This window comes from Halichoerus grypus, chromosome 3 (assembly GCF_964656455.1).
Source record: "Halichoerus grypus chromosome 3, mHalGry1.hap1.1, whole genome shotgun sequence".
Taxonomy (NCBI): domain Eukaryota; kingdom Metazoa; phylum Chordata; class Mammalia; order Carnivora; family Phocidae; genus Halichoerus; species Halichoerus grypus.
Window position 1 is genome coordinate 9,743,760 of NC_135714.1, and position 12,144 is coordinate 9,755,903.

Sequence of the window (12,144 nt, forward strand, 5' to 3'; positions counted from 1 at the left end):
ATACCGGCTTTCAGTGGAATACTACACAGCAATGAAAGTGAACTAACTACTCCATCACTGGAGATGAATTTCAAAACACAGTGTAAAAGAAAAAAGCATGTCTCAAATGATCCTTAAAATATGATTTATGTAAAGTGTAAAAACATTCACAACTTAAAATGTGTAGGGTTGTATACATATGTAGTAAAATGAAGTATTTAGAATGTTGGTAACCTTGGGGACGTGCGGAAGCATCCAAGGTATTGCTATTATTCTCTGTCTCGGGCTGAAGGGTGGGTAAATGGGATTTTTAAAAACCAGTTGTTTATATCATGTGTTGTACATATATAAGTACATTATATGTATGTACATATATACATTATATATAATCTTATATCACGTGCATATACACATGATATATCCATACTTACATGTCATATATATTAGACATATAATATTCTTATTACCTACTTGCATATATATCATATGTATGTACATATATTTTATATATATATGTAAAAGCTCTCTATCCTTTTGATTATAAGAAATATTCCATAAAGTTGTATAATATTTTTAAAAGGGCATAAAAAAGTAGATACATAAAATCTCATTTTTGTAAAAAATGTATCTACGTATTTCATTGATTTGAAGGCACACTTTTTCCTCCCACAGTTTAACACCTGTGAAATTAGAAAGTATCTTAAAATTGCTACTGAACAAGCAGCACTTAGGCTATAGTTGTTGTTGTCACGTGTGTTCTTGTTTCTAACTATTGATATTGCTGTCACTTAATTATGTGCATCATTGATTCTATGAGCTTTGATTTTAAACACCACTTAAAATGTCTTTAAAAAGATTTCATTATGATTTGACATCAAACCAGAAGTACTGTGGACTCAGAAAGTCACAGGAACCTGGTGGCTAAGAAATACATTTTATGTCAGGGAGGTAAATAGTGTTGGAGAAATACCTGGGATCTCACCTTTTCTTGCAAAGGAACAACCTAGTGTCTTCTGAGACCTAAGAAAGGAAGACATTCCAGGGTAGGTGAGGCTGTTGCATTTGTGCAAAGGAATTACCCAGGTGCATTCCCAGGCACACAGCTAACGGCGAGAGGAATCATCAAATCCCCTGGAGAAGAGGAAAGACATTTCAAAGCAACACAAGTGGCCATGAGGGATTCACATATCTGGTGAGACTGTGATTAATTTTTTTTTTTTTTTTTAAGATTTTATTTACTTATTTGACAGAGTGAGAGATAGCGAGAGCAGGAACACAAGCAGGGGGAGAGGGAGAGGGAGAAGCAGGCTTCCCGCCGAGCAGGGAGCCCGATGTGGGGCTCGATCCCAGGACGCTGGGATCATGACCTGAGCCGAAGGCAGACGCTTAACGACTGAGCCACCCAGGCGATTAATTTTTGTGTCATACTTTTAGGTTTTTTTTTTTTCTTAGCAGTATATAAAGTAATGATACATTTTATAGTCAACAGCATCTTAGATGAGATGAAATATAGTATATGAGTTTTGCACATATATAAATAGAAAAGTCTGGAGGAATTGGGTATCAAAGAAATAGTATATCTGACTTGTGGGTTTATAAGTGATTTTTTGTCATCTTTGCCTACTGTTTTTTTTTTAAATTTTTCTACAACAAAGACATTACTTTGAGAGCAAAAATACTATTATTTAGCAACATTCAGATTTTATATCATTTGTTAAAAAAAAAGTCAAGCATACAACTAAGAGAATGTGACGAAACTAGCCGACGTGCGCCCACAGGTCACCCGGGTCCTGCCGCGGCAGGCACTGGGGGGGCCGCTCCGTGGACAAAGCTCTGACGAGACTCACAGCATCCCGGTTCCAGTCCTAGCAACGTGTCATGCGTGTGTTCTTAAAAGTGAGTTCTGTAACCTCTGAGCTTCACCTCTCCCAACTGTAAAGTAGGGGGTCTGATGCTCCTTCACAGCCTTCACAGGGCTGTTCACAACTGAGTGAATAGTTTTCAAAGTTTTGTGTATCATCAATGTCCATGGATGTTGAATTAAGTTTGCGTGTGCACGAATGTGTGTTGGGGTGAGGAAACAGGGGTTTTAGGTTTCATAACAATGGAAAAAGTTAACCCGATTTCTTGGAAATTTGTGTGTACTAGTAATGTGCCCCATGAATTTCTCAGAAGGGCTGCAGTGTGAGGAGTAGCTCTTGGGACTAGCGTTCTGTGTGATGTAGAGCTATATTGTGATTATCTGTATGGATCTTCTCCAGGAAGTTTCTGGAAGGTTGACTTGGTAGTAGAAATGGCACCTGTCATCACCTCCAGTTCTCCCCGATGCTCAGCTTTCAAAATGTTCTCTTCTCTAGGTTCTAACTTTTCTTAAAGCTCTATTTTAGGGGCGCCTGGGTGGCTCAGTCGTTAAGCGTCTGCCTTTGGCTCAGGTCATGGTCCCAGGGTCCCATGGTCCCAGGGTCCTCCCTGCTCGGCGGGAAGCCTGCTTCTCCCTCTCCCACTCCCCCTGCTTGTGTTCCCTCTCTCACCATGTCTCTCTCTGTCAAATAAATAAATAAAATCTTAAAAAACAAAAAACAAAACAAAAAACCCCCTCTATTTTATACTTTAAAACCAAACCAAACCGAACCAAAAACCCCACTCTTCCTCTTGTCTGTCAGGAGTTAGTCCTTCATCTGGCTTCCCTTAGGAAGGACATTTTCTTCCCCTGCCGCGTCCCGTGACTGGACACAAACCCCAGTGCAGCAGAGCTGTCTGCTCCGTGGGGTCGTCACCCCGCGAGCCTTGCATCCCTGGTGTTGGGCATGGCGCAGGAGCTCGCCGGCGGGGAGATGCGGCTCTAAAACCATTTCCTTCCCCGGAGAGAAGCGTCTGTCCGCGGATAATGAAAACCACCTTGTTCTTGATTTAATCATACGATGATAGCTAAGCAGTCATTCGGGAAAATGTAAAGTGCTCTTGCACGTAGGATCAATAAGAGACATGAAAATAAAATACAGAAAGCAATCCTTTTCAGCATTTCTGAATTCGAATCAACCCCCCAATCTCAAATCGGTTAGGTTTATGTTGCAAGGCTGTTTCGGGTAAACCTCCACTAGAGGACGGTCCTCAGGTTGGTGGGCCTGCTGCCGAGGTGCGTCAGCGCCCCTCCCACGGGGCCTCGCACAAAGAACCCTGACCCGGGGGTTAGAAGCCTTCAGTCCCGACTTTGCCACCGACCACTCTGAGTGTGAGATCCTGTCAGGAAGAGGAACGCCACGGGATGGCCGTTTCTAATTGGGGTGCTTAGGACAAGCCATCGTTAGCAGGTGCTAGCCTTTGAACAGTCTAGGTGGTGGTGGTGGCCGAGGGTTGTAATGCCGAGAGGCCTTTAGGAGGGAGGGGACCGTGGCTGTGGGCTACCGCTCCCGCTGAAGAGGACTTAGCCCCATCACTTTCCATCAGGGGCCCTCTTGCTGGCTTGTCCCAGCCCCGTCTCAGGTCCGAGAGGGGAGAGCAGACGTGCTGCTGTCCGGGTTGTTCGTGGAGCAGCAGTGAGCCGAGAGCAGGCAGCGGCGAGGATGGCGATGGCCTGGTGTTCCTGGGCGTCTGCAGGGGAGGCTGCGGGCACCTGGCACACACGTTTGTGGGGAGGCCAGGGCCGTTCTGTGCACTGCACAAGGTGCAGCACTGCCAACCCTCCTACTGCATACCACAGGACCACGTTATCAGGACGCCCGAGGACGGCAGCAGTGCCCGGGCCCCTAGGACGGCATCTCCTTCCTACCTGGGTTTCAGAACAACTGGAAGCCAAATGGTCTAGTTAACGCCAGGAAGTTCCGTATGCCAGGGCCAAAATATTTAGTTCCGACCTTATTAGGAGGCAGCATGTCCTCCCAACCCAGCTGCTTAGTCCCTGTGAGGTCAGGCCCAGAGCAGGCGTGGCTAAACTGAACACGCTGCTCTCACGCTGGGAATGCATCTTCGGGTGTGCACTTCTGGTGAACCAACCTCAAACTCACAGGGCAGATTGTTGGTCAAGGACTTTGGAGCCTGGGAAACTACCCTGGCTTCTCTTGACTAACTAAGAAAAATCACTTTAGCTTTTTGGGCTTTGGTTAAATTCATCTTGTTCCTTGTCTCCAAGGTCCCTTCCAGATCCAACATTCAATTCTACCAAGAGGCCATCACGGACTCGTATTTGAACGTGAAAATGGAACAACATACCTAAGACCAAGTATCTGGAGAGAAGAAATGGTCTCCACAGGGAGAAAATTTAAAATACAGAAAAAAAATTCTTACCACTCAAGTTTTGGAAACATTTTATAATTTATATATAAAATCTTGTAAGAAACCATGTAAAATGACAGAAATATCCACCTTACATTAAGAGTCAAAAAAAATACACACACACTGGATGTAAATTTTAATTATAAAACAATATGAACAAAACATTTTAAAATAATCTCAATTATTTGGCAACTCATCACATCATTGCTAGAGACAAATTTGATCTTAAGAAAAATTTAATTTTATGAAAAACTTAAGTTGGACAGTTTGTTCATATGGAAGTTAAAACATGTTTAAAAAAGAATCTGGCAATAAAGCCAGTTTCTGTCCGAAAATAACTGCGTATAAAACAACATAAAATCCTGAAGCTTGATAAGACAGGAGTGACCTAATCTCGATGCGCTTCCCTTCACTGAAAAGGACAGTATGGAAGGAGAACAGGCAGAAGCCTCGGAAGAGCAGAGGGAGGAACGAACAGTGACAGAGGCATGTTTACTGCAGGTGACAGCATGTAACTTTACCTGAACCAGAACCTCTCACGCCAGTGGGGCTGGAAGTAAAGTCACAGATGCGAGCATATCTAAAAACAAGTTACATTCTTAAAAACAGTCACAAATGTGAACAGAGAAGCAATGCAGACCCTTTCTTGAGCTAAACTACTTCACTTGGATACATGCGAGAAGATTCTGTATTTCCTGCCAGATCATATTCAGAGAGTTACAAGGCAGGCAGCAGCCTAAAACATTTCTACTAATGACTGCATAGCATTTAAAACCCCTTTTTTATAAAAAAAAAATAATAAAATAAAATAAACAGATATATAGTAAAGTTCACAGATAAGTTTTCTCTGTAAAATAAATAAAGTGTTCATTGATTAGCATCATACATAGAGTAAAATACAACCTATTTTTACATGTTTATATACTGTACACAGATTACCAGTAGGCAGCCTGGTGTCTGATGGGCTGGAAGGGTTTGCATTAGTGATGTGTCACATCGGGAAATCCCAATTTCAAATGTTAAAATATACAACTACTTTGTTTTGAGTTCAGATACAAAGTAAACTTATTTTCCTTTATCTGAAATAAATGTACATAATATCTTCTATGAACAATAGTTTATAAAGCTGTTTAAAACAGAACAAGAAAAAGCTTGCACCTAGGAACTTAAGAGCACATGCATGTCCTTTCCCTGGTTAAAAAAAAAAAAAAAAGCTTATGGCCCCGAGGCTTGATTCTCTTCTCTCGGCTGTGTCCCCGACAAGCCAGGGGCAGTGGAGGCCAGGATTACCGCTTGGCCTTCTTCGAAGGGGCTTCTTCCACCCTCTGCTGGCCTCTGGTTCGGGCTCCGGGGGGGCTGGCTTCCCTCTTGCGCTTGCTAGAAGGGGACAGCTGGGCCTTCGATCTGCAGTGAACAAAAGTCAAGGCAGTGGTGAGAGCTGAAAGGAGCAGCTTCGGTAATTGGGGAGTTTTTTAAAACAGGGAAGGTTTTTGCAGCACCTGAGAGCCAGGAGGAGAAAACCCGGGTCACGTTTATATGGGAAGAGGAGACTCTAGAAGAACAGTGCTAACTGGTCATCTGCTGACCGGCTCACACCCAAACGGCAGAGAGGAGGAGCTCAGAGGCCTGTGCTCCGGTTCCAGCTCGGTCACACTCCCGGTGCGGACCTGGGTCAATCTACCTTCTTCTCTGGGTCCTGGTTCTTTCATTTACAAAACAATCAGCAGCCAGTCCTCCCCGCGCTGTCCCAAGCTGAGGCGAACAGCAGGAGCACAGGACCGTGGACCACGGCTGGCCGGTGCCCGATCATGTCTTACGGGACAATGTCACGGAGAAGAGCCAGCAGTGTTAGAAAAGGTATGGCAATTCCAGAGCAGCCTTCTGGCCAATCTCCCTGCCACCAGCCTATCCCCGCTCTCCCATCTGCCAGAATTATCTGGAAATCCCAATGAATCAAGTTACTGTCCTGTTTGTCTATCACATGTATATTCCTCTTGACTACCTGATGCTCTCAGGATAAAGTCATCCTGAGGATTCACAAAGTCCTTTATAATTTGCCCTGACCTCTGCAGCACCCTGGGCTATAAGTCCTGCCAAAGTACGGCCATTCCCAAGCACAGGACATTCTGTCACATTTTCATGCTTTGGCATGTGAGTTTTTAGAGAATCACCCCACACCTCCCACCTAGCAAACGTCCTTGTCTTTAAGCCCCAGTTCAAAAGCAAGTCCTTCGGGAAAGCCTTCCTCATCACAGAGCAAGCTGCGGCACTGTGTGTCACCAGAGCGCTTACCACTGTGATGTACCTGCTGGTTTTTTCCAACTGTAGGCTACAGTCATTATTTTAAAACAACATGCAAATAGACCACAGTAGAAAATACCACTGGTGTGACGTCTATCAAATCTGGTTCGTGAGCACCTTGTTGCAGGGACAGGGGCAGAACGTGAGCGCTCTGCAAGTACACTGCAACAGTCTCAGTGTGGCCGGTGCCAAAAAATCTTGCAAGTCACGGACACATGTCTCCCTGGCTAGGATGCTTCTCCACGGCAGCTGCTGGGTCTTACTCCTTTTCCTCTCCCCAGCACCTCGCACAAAGGCACATGTCAGCAAGCGGCCATGGTTCTATCCATGAAGGAAAAGGCCTGGAAAATCAAATTGCAGGAGATGGACCAATGGGGCTGCACGGACAGAAAGGCAGGTCTTGCTTATGGTTCTTTTGACGGCACAAGTAAATACACTCAAACCGAGTCACGTACTGCCGTACGGGACGCAGAGTCCGCAGATACGCACGCGTGGGGCAGGGCTGACGAGCAGGGTTTGCTGCTCTCCTGTCCGGGCCGTGGCAGGGAGAGCCGCCGGCCGCCCACTCGGCACCTACCCGGCGAGCGGCTGGCGCGCCAGCGCTGTGCTGGACGCCACGTGGCAGGGACAACAGCGGGGAGTCGGGGTGCCTCTCCCGGGCCGTGCGAGCTCGGGGGGTCAGCCAGGCCCCTGCCCGCACCCGACGTGGCGTGGTCTGTGACCAGCAGCACCAGCACCACCTGGGCGCTGTTAGAAGTGCAGACTCTCAGGCCCAACCCAGACCTACAGAACCAGAACCTTAGCACTGAGTCTCCCCAACTGGTCTGCAAGTCCATTTTGAGAAATACGGACCAGACCTTCCTGAGATTCCTTCCCTCACTTATAAAATAAGGATAAATACAACATTTCACTTAATGAGGATAAAATGGAAGAATCCATATGAAAGATGCCTGGCACTTTCGTGCGCTTCCCTTTCTAGAACACGGGGCTGAGAACACGTGCCTACATTACCGTACGCTAGGAAGATCAGCGGTTGTAAGAGACGTCACAACAGTTTTTGTACACTGTGAAGAGTCTTTTTATCTGTTGCTGCTATAATGTACAGAAAGTAAGACACGACCCGCATCTCAGGGAAGAAGCTTGGAGTTCAGAGAGGGCATACACCACCATCCTGGGCACAGCAGGCCGGAAGCGCCGTGGGAAGGACAGAGGGACGGAAGCAGCGGGGGCCTCCTGAGGAGGGAGCGCGAAGCTTGGCAGTGCCCGGCTTGCCGGCGGCCGACGGCAAGGGCACTCAAGGACCAGCACAAGCCAAAAGGAGGGCTGGCGCAGCCTGTGGGAAGCTCGTAAGGTGAATGAGGCTGCGGACCGTGGGAGCCGGCCAGGGGCTGAGCCCAAGGGGCTGTTTTACTGTTACCCCGTCGCCTCTCCAACACTCTGGCTAAAGCAGAAACATTCTGGGCTGTGATGCGACTGGCCACGCGGTGCCGGTTTAGCCCAGTCCTCGGACCTGCACCCACTCGGGAGGAAACACGCCTTGCCTTTGGTCTCGGTGGACGGGAGTCAGTGCATAAGGCTCACAAGGCTCAAAGGCAAGTCTGGAGGAGGCCGTGAAGCGAGGCCCGAGGTTCCTTCTGCAGCCCCTGCAATACCTGCTGGAGTAGGTTTCCATTTGGAAAACCAATGATGCCCAAAAGACAGTTACCTGGCAAGAGAAAAGTCTTAAAGGAACTTGGGAAGAAAACATTACCATACAAAAACAGTCTCTGGGGATTAAAAATGACTTCAAGTGTAAGCAGGGACTTACCTTCCTAATAGGGGAGATTTACTAACTTTTTCGCAGGTAGGTAACTTCTCTTTTGCTAACATTTGGCGATTTCTAGCAGAAATGGTTTCTGGGCTGCCAAGCGTGGATGCTGCACATGCTGATGGCCTGCTATGATGCTTTCTGAAACAGATGACAGAAACACCGGGCAGCGGTACCCTGAACACGCCGGGCCCGGGGCCTCTGCAGGAAGGACGACGCTCCTCGAGGGTGAGTCAGAGAATGGGGACGAAAAGCAAAAAATGGTTGGTTTTCTGGACTGTTGGTAAAAAGTGGGTCTGATGTCACCCACAACTAATTGCCTACATGATGGTGTCTTTGCTTTTACTCTGCGGGGTATTTTGTCATGATTTAGAGGAAGATGACTCTGTGATAATAAACAATACCCTGGCCAACAAGGTAACAATCCCTCAAGTGCTCATCAGAGTAGAACAAGGGGCCAGGACAGTACAAGGCCAGCTGGTCAGGCCCTGCGACTGGGCCAAGCAGACAACTGCACAAGGACCAGGGGACGGAAGAGCAGGCTTGCCAGCGAAACTGCAAGAGAAGGGACTTGCTGAGCTGGTGTGTGGGTCCAGCTGAGGGAACGGAGACTGGGCGCCCACAGAAGCACGTCCCCCCAGGATAAGGTGGGGCAACCCTCTTATGAGTTCATCAGCCCACGCTCTGCAGAACCTGTGCTTCCATAGGAGAGCAGATAAATTCCAGTACAAACGGGTGAGGAGGGGGATCAAAATAAGAGAAGACCTGGAAGTTGCCCTCCAATGTTTTGGGAAAAGCTGCACAGAAGCCCCAAGAGAAGAACTAGAACATGAGCAGACACCTCAGGGAGGCCAGCTTCTACCGGACACGAGGAAGAGAACGCCGAGGAGGCAGCTTCCCGGCCCGTGGAGCCTGCAAGCAGAAAGACCTGTGCAGAGGAGATGCTGGTGTAGACAGTGAGGCACGGATCGGTCAGCAGGACTAACCCACGAAGACCCCAGCCAACCTCAAGAATCTGCAATTAGGAAGATGCCAGAGCCCAGGAACCAATCGACTGATGCCAAGGAATCTAAACTAAGAGAAAAGGATCCATTTGTAAATCAAAAGTTCTTAAGGCACATTAAGGAAGAGCACTGACAGTCTAAGTGATTACAGAATCATAAGTCAAGTAAGACTTGTTTTCAAAGAATGAATTTTAAAAGGCAAAGCTGACCGCTACTTTTAGACACTCCAAGAGAGCAAGAAGGCCTACAGAACTGTCCTGGATGATCTCTGCTGAGTGTTTAAGGAGGCGGTGCTGCTGGGGTGGAGTGCTCCAGCGCGCCCACCCTCTCCCATCAGCAGGAAACTTGATTCTGCCTCTTCTATTTATTTGAGTTGTTCCATCTAAAAAACAAATATGAGACCCCCACCTTACCTTCAGCCATGGGAGCTCTTAAAGTCTTGTGGCTCTAAAATCTGATTCTTTTGAGAAATCAAACCGTGGCATGAGTGGTTAATAATGTACAAGTATGAAGTGAATAGAAATCGGCTGAATAGAAGCCTTCATATAAACACAAGACATTATTACTGTAACACTATGGTGACAGGTCTAGTAAGTGATACTCTTGAAGTAAATGTCCCTGAACTTTTTGATTAATGTTGGCTAATGAAATGATAGAAGATGATACCAAATTAACAGCCTGTGAATCACCCTGAAAGTGGAAAATATTCTTGCTTTAGTAAAGTTAAACTGTACACGGATGCAACTCGTCTCAAAATGTGCAGTGGGGAAAAAACACTGATTGATATTAATGGGTGTGGGTGGGGGAATAATTGGCAAATAATGTTTGTTCGGACAAAGTTAAATAGGTTTTTTTCCTTTAGGACTATGCCGAGCCCCTAATATTTTAATTTGTGCTGTGACTTACGAAGGAGGAGGAACTGACCGGCATTTCCACAACTCATCTGACCATGGCACGCTTTTCTCCAGGGGCTTCTGGCTCTACTGGGGTTTGGGAGAATAAACTTTGGGAAACATGAAATTAAGTTATGTTAATAAAAAATGGTCGCATATGGGCAATCTTACATGGTCAACCTATTCCACAGCACGTGGAATTACACGAGCCCTACGACGGTGATGGGTACGCCTGCCTTCCCTCTCGCACTGGGCTGAGCGAGCTACACGTTGGGACTGTGCTGGACACAGGCTCTGCTTTCCCCCATGGGCCCAGCACAGCATCTGAGACACCTACTGAGGCTTAATAAATATCTGCACAGGAACTGAATGGGTTCCACCAAACAGGCATTTAGAACCTGGCAGACTTTGCTGGGATCCTCAACAGTGGTTTAAGATGGAAGGCGGGTTTCTCCAAGAAGAACTGCAGTGTCCGAGGGCTAAGAGCATGTGCTCTCTCTGAAGATACAAATGAAAGGAAACGGCTTACACCGTGGCTTGAGTGAGTCAAGGAAAAGAGAATCCCCTGAATGCCAAAGCTGCTGTCTGACGGAGAAGCTGGTGAAGGCCTTTGGAAGCTCTCTGTTGTCCCCGTTACCTCTGAGCCTCTGATCTGGTGGTGGACCTTGTAGTGGCTCCCGACGGCTCCTCCTCTTCCTCCTCTTCCTCTTCCTCCTCAGACTCCTGGTCTTTCTTGTCCTCAGTGGCTTCAGAAACTGATTTCTGGCGTTTTCTTTCTGGCTCTGAAGATTCTGTTCAAATAGAAGAGTAACACCTGGATTGTACAATTCCCCAAGACACTTCCAGAGGAGAGTCATGGAGTTCAGAATGTAGGATATTAGGAACTTGGAGGCAGAAGAAGTGGTTTTCCATTTCCTTTTGTTTCAGCACTTGCAATTCACAACTGTTTAACTTAATCTCAAACACATTTGGGATAGTTTACTTAGGCAGTTCACAGCCAGCATTCATGAAAAATTCACATGTACTCAGAAAAGCATCTGGGATGTACCATTTCTGACATGGGATTAGAGCCATTTCACACATATTTATGTAATATTCATACTGGCTGTGCCCCACTGGATTTTTCCTCATCCAGAGAAAAACCCTTAAAAAGGTGATTTTAAAATGGTAAGACCCCACAATTAAGAATGTGTCAGAAACATACCAGCATCATCTGACAGAGTGAGTGAACGCTTCGGCTTTCTTCCTCTCCGCCGCACACTTGCTACTGTTTTTTCTTCACCATCATCCTAGAAGCAATAAAATTAAAGTTGAAAGGATGGTTAACTGAACATATACTAAGTTGATTCCTAAAGGACATACCTTGATAAGAAAATGGACACTTACGTTGCTTATACTTCTTTCTTGTAGGGTAGTGGTTTCTTTATTGGACTCATCTTTAAGAAAAGGAAAATGTCTGCATTAACACTAGCTTAGTGTAAAATTAACTTTCAACAGCCTGGCTTGTCGTCTCTGAATGTACCAGTGCTGACTAATGCACTGTTTTACAATTTATCATTATTTTGTATCAGGAAAGCAAAGTTTGTGTCAAAATACCTAGCAGAAAGTACATTTGAATGCAAGTCAGGACCTCCAACTTTGCACTTCAGACTTGTCACAAATAACCTACGCAATCTGGGAAAATTACTTAAATTCCTCAAGCCTCAGTTTTTCATCTGTAAGATAAAGACCTGGGTTTGACCACCTGTATGGTCCCTTTCAGATCAAATGCTCTGCACCCAGAAAGGGAGGAGGAAAGGGACATCTGGGGAGCCCTCAAAACACACCAGGACCCGCAGGTCAAAATTATAGATCTCACTGAGATCTCAACGTGGCTCCCGTTCTGTCA

The 12,144-nt window shown here is 46.2% G+C and overlaps 1 protein-coding gene across 4 annotated transcripts in view; it reads right to left on the reverse strand.

Annotated features, from left to right (window-relative positions):
• Positions 1 to 4,271: 4,271 nt before the first annotated feature.
• BOD1L1 (biorientation of chromosomes in cell division 1 like 1) overlaps positions 4,272 to 12,144 on the reverse strand; it is a 53,608-nt gene continuing 45,735 nt past the window's right edge. The window contains exons 23-28 of one of the 4 annotated variants that reach the window (XR_013446279.1): positions 11,643 to 11,692; positions 11,461 to 11,545; positions 10,894 to 11,047; positions 8,360 to 8,500; positions 5,751 to 8,257; positions 5,553 to 5,655 (exon numbers count right to left, since the gene is read on the reverse strand). Coding sequence is in view for 3 of the 4 variants with exons in the window: in XM_078068392.1 (XP_077924518.1) it covers positions 5,538 to 5,655; positions 8,360 to 8,500; positions 10,894 to 11,047; positions 11,461 to 11,545; positions 11,643 to 11,692 (548 nt within the window). In the remaining variant the exon portion in view is untranslated. Of the gene's footprint in view, positions 8,258 to 8,359; positions 8,501 to 10,893; positions 11,048 to 11,460; positions 11,546 to 11,642; positions 11,693 to 12,144 lie in introns of all 4 variants that reach the window. The other 3 variants (XM_078068392.1, XM_078068393.1, XM_078068394.1) reach the window with 3 other exon arrangements.